Below are 12,065 nucleotides of genomic sequence, written 5' to 3'. Positions count from 1 at the left end.
AACATAAAAAAAATAATTATAAAAAATATAAACTGAACTTACAGAGGGCCTCTCTTCGCGTGTGTGAGCAACCTTCGTGAGGACGCGTAGTTCTTATTCAATGAGCTTCAGAGGATGGCTTCCCAGCATTCCCTGTATTAACACGGCTTTTGTTTATATTAGCGGAAAGATAGCGGGATATGTGCGGGAAGTTGGTGTGGAACATTTGAGTTTTTGTGTAATTTGATGTACTAAGGTCTAGGTCTATATTATTACAGGCGTGCGAGTCTATAATATTAATAAGCAGATAAATAACTTTCAATAAGTTAAAACTGATGTCAATTTTATTTTCAACATTCATCAGTGCAAATAAATATCAATGAAAGAAATCTTGGTAATTGTTAATGCATTAGTAACTGAGTGATCTCAACAACCAAGTACTAATCCTATTACTGCTGCTATTAGTAGTAGTTAGACTGTAGGTAAAACACTAACAGTAAAATTATAACGTGTGTTATAGTATATTTAATTAAAATTAACTTATCATTTCTGAAAAATAAACTAACTGTAAGTAAAACTAGTAACGAGAAATTATATGCATTGATAGTAGTTAAGCCTTACTGTCGGTCTATGGCATTAACAATTTTAGGTATAACTTGTTAAACTGTGATACTAATACATACACAGTATTAAAAATACGTTAATCATTGTTATAGTGAACTTAATATATAACAAAGAGTTATATACTCATAATGAAACTAATTAAGAGAGCGTATAATATAAACTAATTTTAATTATGCTTATACTTTTATAAATCGTTACTAAAAATGTTGGTCAATTTATTTAGTGTAAATTTAGTACAAGTACATAATAGTAGTACTACTGTGAATTATTTTGTTCAATCACGAACAGTGAAGAAAAATTACTTTAAAAGTTTAATTCATGTTAAGATTTTATTATAATTATGTGTATAAGACATTATGGGTACTCCAGTTGAAATATTATTTTTTTAACTTAAACATGATCCTGAATGTGGCATAGGTAGTGTCATCAACATGATAAATTTTCTGTTTCATCTCATAAGTTTATTTGGAAACGCTAGGATAAGCGCTTTTTCCTTCTAAAGACGAGTTCTGTACATTATTTGTTGTTTTTCTCTATTCTAAAGACTGCTTCATTTTTATTTTTTTATTATTTACAGCTTAATTCTCTGAAATTACAAGTAACATAAATCAACTAAGTAATATTAAATTGTATAATAAAATACAAAACCATATAACCTGAGTATTTTTGAAATGTGTACCCTTCCTTAATCGGAGACAAACTAAGAACTCGTGGTAAGAAAGGTCTACCTTTCAAACTGCTCAGGCTATAGTTTTTGTTTCTGTTAAATTATTATTAATATTTTATTGTGTCTATACTTTAATAATGTGAATTTTTTTCTGATGACTTGGAATGGTACAGAGAGCTTTTGCTTTTAACATTTAAGAACAGCAAGGGATTTGCTACATTGAGAAATGTTGCACATATGTAACCCTACACACTTTGTTATGGCGCCATTGTAGACACTTGAAACTCAACATTGACAAAGATTACAGTTTGATTTTCAGTGAAATTAAATTGTTTAAATTTGTACAAAGATATAAAGCTTAATTTTCTCTCAAAAGTTTTGAAACAAAAAATATATTTTTGTATACAATCCTTAAACTTATTTTCTTCTATTAGTGGGTCTGCCATTCTCCTGTTAACATGAACATGTAATTCCAGAAATAAATGTGTGAATAGTATAAAAGCAGTTAATTGGTACAGATGGCTCAAGGGATAAGTATGTTAATTGTCACAATATAATAGACAGGATACACAGTCATACCAATTATGTGCCTTTGGTGAATTATGTTTATCTAGTGTCCATTGTGATAAAAACAACACCTCATATCCAGCTGTCATCATTTAAATTTCTTAAACTCTTTACATTTGCTGTATATATCCATCACATCTAAAGGTAACCTTTTACAAAGAAAAAGAACTCTTTATACCTTTTTAAAGAACCCTTTATTAAAAAGAACCCAACATGATGCATTGAGACTATTAGTACCCTTAATAACCATGAATACTTCAACTGAATATTCTTTAGATCTTTGTTTTTTCCAAAAGAAAACATCTTTTTTAAAGATAACCTTTCCATCCCAGGTATTATCCTATTAACCATCCTTCGAGCCATTTCCAATATTTCAGTGTTCTTGAGGTAAGGAATGCAAATGAGGCCTAACCAGTGATCTGTACAATGAATTGATAGCCTTATCAGACTTGTATTTAATATTTCTGTAATAACAGCCCAAAATTATGTTTGTTTTTTGTTATCAACAGCTAGCATGCTGTTTGATGTAATAAGTTTATCTCATTCATAGCACTGTTTAGGTTATTGTCATCAACTTATAATTTTAAGTTAATTGAAGTAAGATCTGGTCCAGGAAACTTGTTGTTCTGTTAAATTTCCACATTTCTCATATTCCATTTTTGGTTGTCTAATGTTTTGTTCAACTAACTCTCTTCTAGAATTGTTTTAAGTCTCCCATTTTTGCAGTCAATTTAAACTTCTTAAATTTGAAGTTATTTTCTTGTGTTACTTGTATTGTTAGAGAATCAAACCAGTCATTTCTTTGCAGCTGCTAATTTTTGTGTGCAGTCTATCTGCATATATGTAACTTACCATGAATTTAGGTTCTTTTTAGAGGTTGTCTGTCCTTATTGTAAACAGATAAACAAAAGTTTGTATGCAGTTTAAATGTACATTTTAAATCTGTGCATGTATCTAAATTCTAATAAAAATTAGATTCAACATAACTATTTTAGAATTTAAAACCAAAAACAGTATTGAACTGTTCTTGAATGATAAATCTGTTGTAGATTAACTTCTAACAGGGTTACTGTATGTCCTGTAAAAACAACATTTTCAGTTAAATTTCCACTCTGGAAGATGTAATAAAACTTGATGTTTTGGAAAACTGTGAATTTGTAAAATATGTGATTTAATGACAGTTAATCTTTGCACTGAAAATATGTGATTTAATAAGAGTTAGTCATCTCACTGAAAAGCAAACTTTAGTAAGGTGTGGTTAAGGATGTCGAATTTAAAATAAAACCGAAAATATGTACATAAAGCAAAAATTGAAATTGCTGTTTTTATATTACCACTTTTTTAGTTGACTGTTTTGCTAAAATTGCCTTCTGCTTAACTATTTGTGACACTTTTAACAATTTTACATATATTATAAATATCAACTAACCTTATATTATCTGCATTTATATTTTATTAACAGCATAGTAAAAACAAATGAAATTCAGCCTAAATATTGCATATGAAAAATATTCTATCAACTCTGATCTGATTTGGTTCTGTTATTCGAACTTAGAATAATTCAAATGAAATTTACTGCTTTATTCTTTTTGCATTCTGATTATCTTATAATTACAACCATCCTATCTAAAACAAGTAATCTGAAGGTTGTGGGTTTGGATCCCCATGACACCAAACATGTTTGTTCCTTCAGTTGTGGAAGCATTATAACATGATGGTAAGTTCCACTATTTTTTGGTAAAAAATAACCCAAGAGTTGGTAGTGGGTGGTGATGACTAGCTGCCTTCCCTCTAGTCTTACACTGCTAAAGTAGGGACGGCTAGTGCAGATAGCTCTCATGTAACTTTGCGCACAATTCAAACCAAACTGAACCTGTTGGTAATTTTATCTTTGTTTTACTATAAAAATTAGCTCTAAGTTCAGATCCAAGTTGAGTGGAGATTTATACCATAACTTTTTTTTTCAAATTATTAACTTATGTTTAGAGCAAAATCATATAGTATTAGAAAGAAGTGGAATAACATGATTCTTTAAATTAGAGATTTGAATTATGTGTTAATATTCAATGACAAAGACTGGGTGTTAAAATGGCTACAGTACATAACTATCATGTGGAAGCTTCTCTTTAAAATCCCGGTTGGGATTTTGTTTTATTTTTTCTGAAATGTTGTCATATAAAGAATATTTGGGAAAATATGATTACCATTATAGAATACATTAGGGTGCAAGCTATATATATAACTGTTTAAGTCTAATATAATAGTTGTGATTTAGATAGTTTAAGTACAGTCTAAGTGTTAAATGTAGTTGTTTTTAGAAGCAATTGTTTACCGATAGTTTACTTATGCCACTGTTTGTGAATTATATGTTGTGTAGCTCAATTGTTGTGAATTGATGACTATTGTAGTATTGCATAATGCTATTAAAAATTTCTAAGTTTGCTTATTGTTTTGAGTATTATAAGTATAAATACACATTTAAAATTTAGTTCTAATTAGATATAGGTTGTTAGATAGATACATTTTGATTGCTTAATTGTGAGTTTAGCCATAAAGAGTGTACATTTGTGATTTTAAAGTGAAATTATTACAGATTGTGTTGTAATAACAGATAAAGGAAAAAGAATAATTGCCAAATTGTGTTCTGAATTAACTGAACTATCCTATGTGGACTTTGGTGAAAAAAAAAACAGTTATTTAAAGCTTTGGATGCAAATGTGATAACCAACATTGCAACAAACCTTTGCACACAAGATTGACTTCTTTTAATATATTATTTCAAAACAGGTGGATTGTGTGTGGTTTGTTTATTGTGGAAATTTATCACCAACAAATCAGACACCTACTGTAAAGAATACAGCACATACATAAAAACTGACATTGGGTCGTATTACATGTAAGCACTATTGTCTGTTTGTTTCAAACACAACTTAAACATTTTTCAACCCAATAGGTGTTGTTACATTATCTATAGATATTTTTCAACATATGTAAAATATCTTTAAATATTTATTCAAAACTTTTATTTGCATTTACCACACTCTCAAATTCTTTAGCTCTGCCATTGCAGTTAAGTTGCATGGTCAAACATTTGACCATGTAGGAATAATTCTTTAGTAACCAATTCTGTTTTTATAAAGTTCATTCTATAAGGCTTTATCAAGAAGCAGATTTTAACATAATTTCAGAACAAAATTACTTAGATTTAATATTCAAAAGAAAATTTATTTATACTGTTAAGAAAACATGTAGTTTCAAGAAATCGATTTAACCTGAGCTCTTTTGAAAGGCAGTCCTTTTCTCTTCAGAGACAAACAAGGAATGACTGTGTAATGCCAAAGGTTATATAAAGTGAAGTTTGAATGACATCATACAAGTCATCAGGGAAATCCAGAAGTTAGTAGTTTTCAGTGTATTGCTATAAGTATTTCAGGTAGTATTGCACCAGAAATGAGAAACTTGTGACAACACATTGTAAGCTACTAAAAATGCTTCCAGATTTCCATGTTGGTTGCATGACATCACTCAAACTTCACTTTTTGTTCCACTGTTTTTCACATGGTCATTCTAGTTTGCCCCTGAAGAAGCAAGTTCTACCTTGTGAATGCACTTCAATTACAAAAAACAAATAAACATTTTCTACCACATAATAGGTATTCAGCTAGTATTTGTATAAATATCTTTTAACATTTTATTACCTTTACTATTTACAACTAACATCATAACACTTTCTATGTGGCTTGAATGACATATCCTTTTGTCAAGAAAAATTTCTTTAGTGGTGCTGTTGAGTAGGTACCTACATATAATAAACAAGTGCACATTGGTTGTTAGGTTTAGGTGACAGTGCCATTTTGTGTATTCTGAACCTATTTTAGCATGTAAGAGTAGCCAGACACATTTTAAACTTGTTTTTATTTCATAGAAACATAAGTTGTGAAGGTATGATAATAATTTCATTATTATCAATAATTATAGATGTTACTATATGTCGCATGTTGCACAATGTCATGCTTGATTTCTCAAAATAAGAATATTTAATGTCTTCCCATTACAGTTTTAGTGACTGGAGTGCAAGAGGACTATGAAGGGTGTTGCTGTGAAACCTTGTAAGTTAAGTGATTCTTAATATGATTTTAAGTGCATAAACTTTATCATGAAAGTAAAAATATTAATCAAATTTTAAACTTAAATTATTTCTGAATTTTAATCAGTTGAAACTCTAACTTAAATCAACAATTATTTTTTCAATTTTGTAGTTTATACATATTTTATGTTTTAAGTTGCATGGTCAAACATTTGACCATGTAGGAATAATTCTTTAGTAACCAATTCTGTTTTTATAAAGTTCATTCTATAAGGCTTTATCAAGAAGCAGATTTGAACATAATTTCAGAACAAAATTACTTAGATTTAATATTCAAAAGAAAAATTATTTATACTGTTAAGAAAACGTAGTTTCAAGAAATCGATTTAACCTGAGCTCTTTTGAAAGGCAGTCCTTTTCTCTTCAGAGACAAACACGGAATGACTGTGTAATGCCAAATGTTATATAAAGTGAAGTTTGAATGACATCATACAAATCATGACTAATAACAATATTAGATTATAATTTGTTGCTAAGCAACATGACAGAAGCTATTGTTTGAATGCATTGTTATGAAAATGCACTGGTTTTTCTGTATTTTTGAATTTGTTATATGGAGAACCATTTCTTCTCCATGGTGTTTGGCTAGCTTTCCTCGTTAAAAAGATGAATACATGCATGTGTGTATCTGTTTGTAATTTCAGGACACACTTCTTTTTTATGTGGTTTTTTTACTTGCTTGCTGCATTAAAAAGATGTACACAGGCAAGCACGTGGATAAGAAATAGTACCCATGTGCACACTGTCAGAGTCTGTTTAGTATGGGTGAAAATTTTCAGGTTTCTAAGTTCTCTTGTAGTTTTGACAGCCACTTCTTTTTATGTGGTTTTTTTTGGTAGCTTGCCTCATACAAAGATGTGCACATGCATGCATGTGGATAAGTTATTATACCCAGATGCACACCATAAGGGTCTCTTTTGTGTAGGTGCAAAATTTCAGGTTTCTAGGTTCTTTCCTGTTGGAGCTACTTTGGTCACAGACACAAAAACATGCCATTTTATTATTATAGATATGTGATCAAAATTATGGATATGACTAAGCCTCTAAACCTTGCTGGAAAAGAAAAGTTTTTTTATGGAGAATTCCAGTTACAGAAGTTATGAGTGCAATATTCTTGTTACAAGTGGTTTGCTTCAGGATTCAGTGTTTGAGTCTTTGTCTTTTTATTTACATCAATGACAGTAAAAAAGAGCATAACAAGTAAATTAATAAAGTTTGCTGGTGGCATTAAACTTCAGTACTCGTAGTTATACTGAGAATTTTGAGTCATTATAGAAAGTCGTGGATCATATGGTACATTTTACAAAAAAAAACAACAACAAAAAACTGGTAGATTATCTTTAATTACAGAAAGTGAAAGGTATGATATTTGAGTTATAATAGTTTGGAACATATTGAAAGATATAGGCAAGTGATGCCTTGTTTCTTCCAGAATCATAACTAAAACATACTTCATAGGGTCATGCCTTTATGATACGTGCATCTAACATTTCTACAGCAACCAGGATATTCTTTAAAAACCCCACATAACTTCTGTTTATTCTCTTTAAAAATAGGCATTGAATTGCCACATCATGTTCTTCAAGAGGTGTAATCTTGACAGTTTCATAATAATTGTGATTACTGCTAACTGTAATAGTAGTTGCTTTGCTGTATTAGAGCAAATTATAATGTAGATTACTGATGCTTTTCTCTGACATTTAACGATTTTCTTTTCAAACTGATACTCATGTTCATTCCCCCCCCCCATTATTTTGGAAACTTGTGGGTTAAGAAACGCTGATCTAAAGAGATACCTAAAATATTTTGTATATGTTGATGTCTAAATTAACCATTCCTTAAAAAACCCATCTTATCAACTATATTTGCTATAGAAGTACATCTTATGTAATAGTAAGGATGAGTAGAGCATTGGTTTTAAGACACTTGCAAAATATCGGTCCCATTGTACAACCCTGGTCAGTGTATACTACTGTGTTATTTTTTTGATAAGCATATAAAAAGGTTTTTAGTGTAAAATTATTTGCATAGACCAATGCAATGCATTCTTGAGATATTTCAACAATCATGGACAGTCATCCACCATACTTGTTTTATAATTCTGTGTGTAACATTGCATTGTGCCATTAGACTGTTTTGGGAATTTTAATTGAATTTCTAGATGAGCATTGGAAGAACCTCATTTGTGGTACAAGTGCAGCATAGATGTATACAGTGTTCCCTCTGAGCTTCTTGGTTGTACAACAACCAGTCAAGTGCTTCACACTTCCAGCCATGCACAACCTCAGTAATGATGACAATTCTCAATGTTGATGGCCTTAATGGCCCTGGCAATCGATAGGTCTAAAACTCAAATAACCGTCTGGTAGCACTGCAAAGAGGCCTAATGATCCAGTATAGTCAGTGATCCAAAAATACCTCTTCCACCCAAAATATAAAAAGAAAATGAATAGTACACATCCACTCATTGCTTTAATACTGGTGTACATGAAAAAAATTAATTCCACATGTGGATTGAAAAATATTAGAGGGAATATTGGATGTGTTTGTATTTTCATAAGAAGAAAAGTTCATACTCTCTCTCCAGTATTATTCATGGTGAACTGTTTTGTAGGCTTTCAGTCACTAACAGTTTTATTTTTTGTTACATTTAAACATACGTGAAATGTAATTTCTTATTGAATGTACTACACAGTGTATGTAAATAAAAGGAAGAAAATAAGTAGGTTTGGCACAGTAAAACTATTAGTAACCTGAAACCAACTAGTTTTGGAACATAATTTTGATGATAATTGTGTTGCTGAAATTACTTGGCTTTAAGTACCTAATAAGCCATTATGTTTCATTGTGCAAAAAATTTACATAATTTTATTTTTTTACATATATGGCATGTGCAACTCTAATAAAATATTTCAACAGTTGAATTTTTTTCATATTCTTACATAGCTGGAGAGAGATTTTGAAATTATACCAGGACCAATTAAAATCCTCAGTTTTATGGATATTATTGTTCTTTAGCTTAAACTTGTGAGAATCAACCATTTGAATTACTTACTTGAAGCCAAAAGAGAACATATTTTTTCTTTAAATATTTTGCATATTGGATGCATATATATATTGAGATACTAACAGGAAAGTTTAGATTAAAAAATTTTAACTAGTATGAAAAATGCTATGTTGCAATACAAAGAAGTAGTTGGTAACATGCTGATAAAATCTTGCTCTGTGTTGTTTTAGTTAGAAAATGAAGAAGAGTCCATTTCATGCATCAGAAGTTATGGAGTTACCAGTAAAGAAAAAGAAAACAGGAGAAGAACAGAAATTCTGTGCCATAACAAATGAGAATGAGGTTAGTACTTTAAGTCGTATAACTCATTTTCATTCTAAAATTCATCACTGCTTTTAAGTTTTATTTTGTCAATCAAAACCTTATTCTAAGTCAACTTTACTTCAAGTTAAGTGTATAAGATCTGTAGATAAATTTTATAAAATTACTCAAAAAATATGAAGAAAATTTACCAATAGCAGTAAGAAAGAAATTAGTTGTTCTAATGTAAAATTGATTTATATTTGTGATAAGAAAACAAGACTTGTCATCCAAATAATATCATATTTGTATGAAATTGAACCTTCAAAAGAAATAATTCTCAAGCTGTATCATTACAGTTTATATTTATTGTTGACAAAAACATATATTTATGTTCTATGGATCATTTATATTTGATTTTGTTTAAACTTAGTAATTTGACAACTTTAAAGTCAATTTTACCTTGCAGTACTTGTGGCTTGACTTCCTATAATTCTTTTTTTTTCTTTTTCTTTTAATCAATATTTGTTATTTTAAGTGTTTGACTTCTCTAGATTATAATTTCAAAATACGTTTTAACAGCTTCATGAGAAAACTGTGACAGAGCTGAATTTTGAAGTAATTCTAAATACACATTTGTCCATGTATTTGTCTGTACATTATATTTGTTCAGTGTTTTTATGGTTTCTTTTTCAGTTGTTTGCACCTGTATATAGTGATGAACTTGATCTTAAAAAAGAAATGCACCCCTTGCAACATTATGTTGATGACAGTGGACAACTAGTAGAAGAAATGTTTAGTGCAATTCGTGGACCATCATTTAAAACTCTTTTGCCACCTATTTTAAAGGTATCATCCAGTTTCATTAACTCTTGCAACATGGGTTTGGTCATTCTTGATGACAAAAAACAGCTGGTAAGGGTATTAACACTTTTATTGATAAGGTGAGAACTCCATGGGGGTTCAAAATTTTAAATTTCTTTTCTGTAATCCCTAAAACATCTTAAATACATATCACACGTTTTTTTTTTCAGTGAAACTTTATATTTTGTCTGTTATTTTGTCTACTCTAACTCAAAATGGAATTGGTCAATTTGACTAACCTTATAACACACACACACACACACACACACACAAAATCAAGATAAAGCTATATTATGGGGAATCCCATGTCACCAGTTATAGCCAAAACTTTTGATACTAGATTAAATCTCAAGTGATCAATTCAGCCTTACACCCACCATTATACCGGTACAGGAATGTTGATGATATAATTACTGGATTTACTTCTACAGAACACATTTATTTTTTTTAACCTTATTAACTCTATACACCCCAATATTAAGTTCACCTGTAAAGAGGAAAAAACTAACCATATAGCATTTCTTAACCTCGAGATCACTAGAACTGACAGACAATTCAAAACAGAAATTTTCGGAAAAATCACCCACAGTGGGTTATACATTTTCTGGGACTCAGCACATGATGTAAAACAAAAACTTGACTCAGTAAGAAACCAAATAAACACAGCCACAAAGCTATGCTCACCCAATAAAATCAATGATGAAATTAACAAAATAAAACAACATTTCATCAACATCAACAAATATCTTCAAAAAATCATGGCAAAAATTATTTGCACACACCTAGACCGACAATAAACCCCAAGATACAACAAACTACAAAACCTTATATTGCTGCATACCATATGTTCCTGACATCCGTGAAAGAAATAACCAACATTTGGAAAACACTTAAAACTTAACATTCCACTAAACACCAAGTTTATTCAAAAACCAGGTACAAAACTAAAGTCCATACTATGTTAAAACTACACTGACAAACACAACACCAACATAATTTATACAATACAATGTAACAGTTGCCACAACTTCTGTATTGGAGAAACAAGGAGAAAAATAGAAACTAGATTCAAAGAACACAAAAAATCACCTTTGCACATTTTTGAACACTGCAAATCAAATAAACACAAAATAACTATAAAAAACACCCAGATGCTAAGTAGGGAAACTAATAGAAACAAGTTCCAAATCAAAGAAGCCCTATTTATACAGCAACTAACACCAACATTAAACCAATATAAAGGAAGAGCTTAATACCTATACTAATTAATAACCTAACATCCACCTGCAATGCTCCCTACAATCCCTGACCTGTTTATACTCTCGTCCCTAAGTCTTGTCCAGCAACAGTCACTTGCAAACTCTCTCTTTCTTAGCCTGAAGATGACCTAGGAAGGTCGAAACATTGTTCTCTCCTTATCAAAAGAAGTTTTTAATATCCATACCAACCATTCTGAGATACAGGGGCGTGGTCAATTTCACTGACAACATGATCTCTTTGTACTTGTTTAGTCTTTATACGTTTAATAATTATGACTTTCAATATAGAGTGTATATCTTCACAAAATCTGGCAGTGTTTTAGTTAACATCTTATGTCTTTCACAGATGAAAAGTCATTTTCTAGTGAAATATTTTTAATAAACTAAAATAATGGTTTGTTCAGTGTTATATTGAGTATTTGTTTTGAATAATCTGTGTGCAAAGTAATTTTTATGTCAAGATTAGAAATAATTTTTCTCATCTCAAAAATTTCAGAATTCTTTTGGTTTTCCCTAAAACCTCCGATAAACATTTTAATTTTATTTTTCAGTAAAACTTTTTATTTTATCTGTTATTTTCTCTACCCTAATTCAAAATGGAATTGGTCAATTTGACCAACCACATAACCACACACAAAAAAATCAAGATAA

General features: G+C 30.1%; 1 protein-coding gene across 10 annotated transcripts in view; it reads left to right on the top strand.

The window, feature by feature from the left end:
• The first annotated feature begins 52 nt into the window (after window positions 1-52).
• The window catches only part of LOC143245101 (uncharacterized), a 48,694-nt gene continuing 36,681 nt past the window's right edge, over window positions 53-12,065 (top strand). For 4 of the 10 annotated variants that reach the window (XM_076490989.1, XM_076490985.1, XM_076490986.1 and 1 more), the window contains exons 1-4: window positions 53-373; window positions 5,895-5,946; window positions 9,222-9,333; window positions 9,988-10,140. In XM_076490989.1, coding sequence (XP_076347104.1) covers window positions 9,229-9,333; window positions 9,988-10,140 — 258 coding nt within the window. In that variant the 5' untranslated portion in view covers window positions 53-373; window positions 5,895-5,946; window positions 9,222-9,228. Of the gene's footprint in view, window positions 462-5,894; window positions 5,947-9,221; window positions 9,334-9,987; window positions 10,141-12,065 lie in introns of all 10 variants that reach the window. The other 6 variants (XM_076490987.1, XM_076490982.1, XM_076490988.1 and 3 more) reach the window with 4 other exon arrangements.

Source organism: Tachypleus tridentatus, chromosome 2 (genome assembly GCF_004210375.1).
Source record: "Tachypleus tridentatus isolate NWPU-2018 chromosome 2, ASM421037v1, whole genome shotgun sequence".
NCBI classification, from domain to species: domain Eukaryota; kingdom Metazoa; phylum Arthropoda; class Merostomata; order Xiphosura; family Limulidae; genus Tachypleus; species Tachypleus tridentatus.
This window is presented reverse-complemented; position numbering and strand designations above follow the sequence as displayed.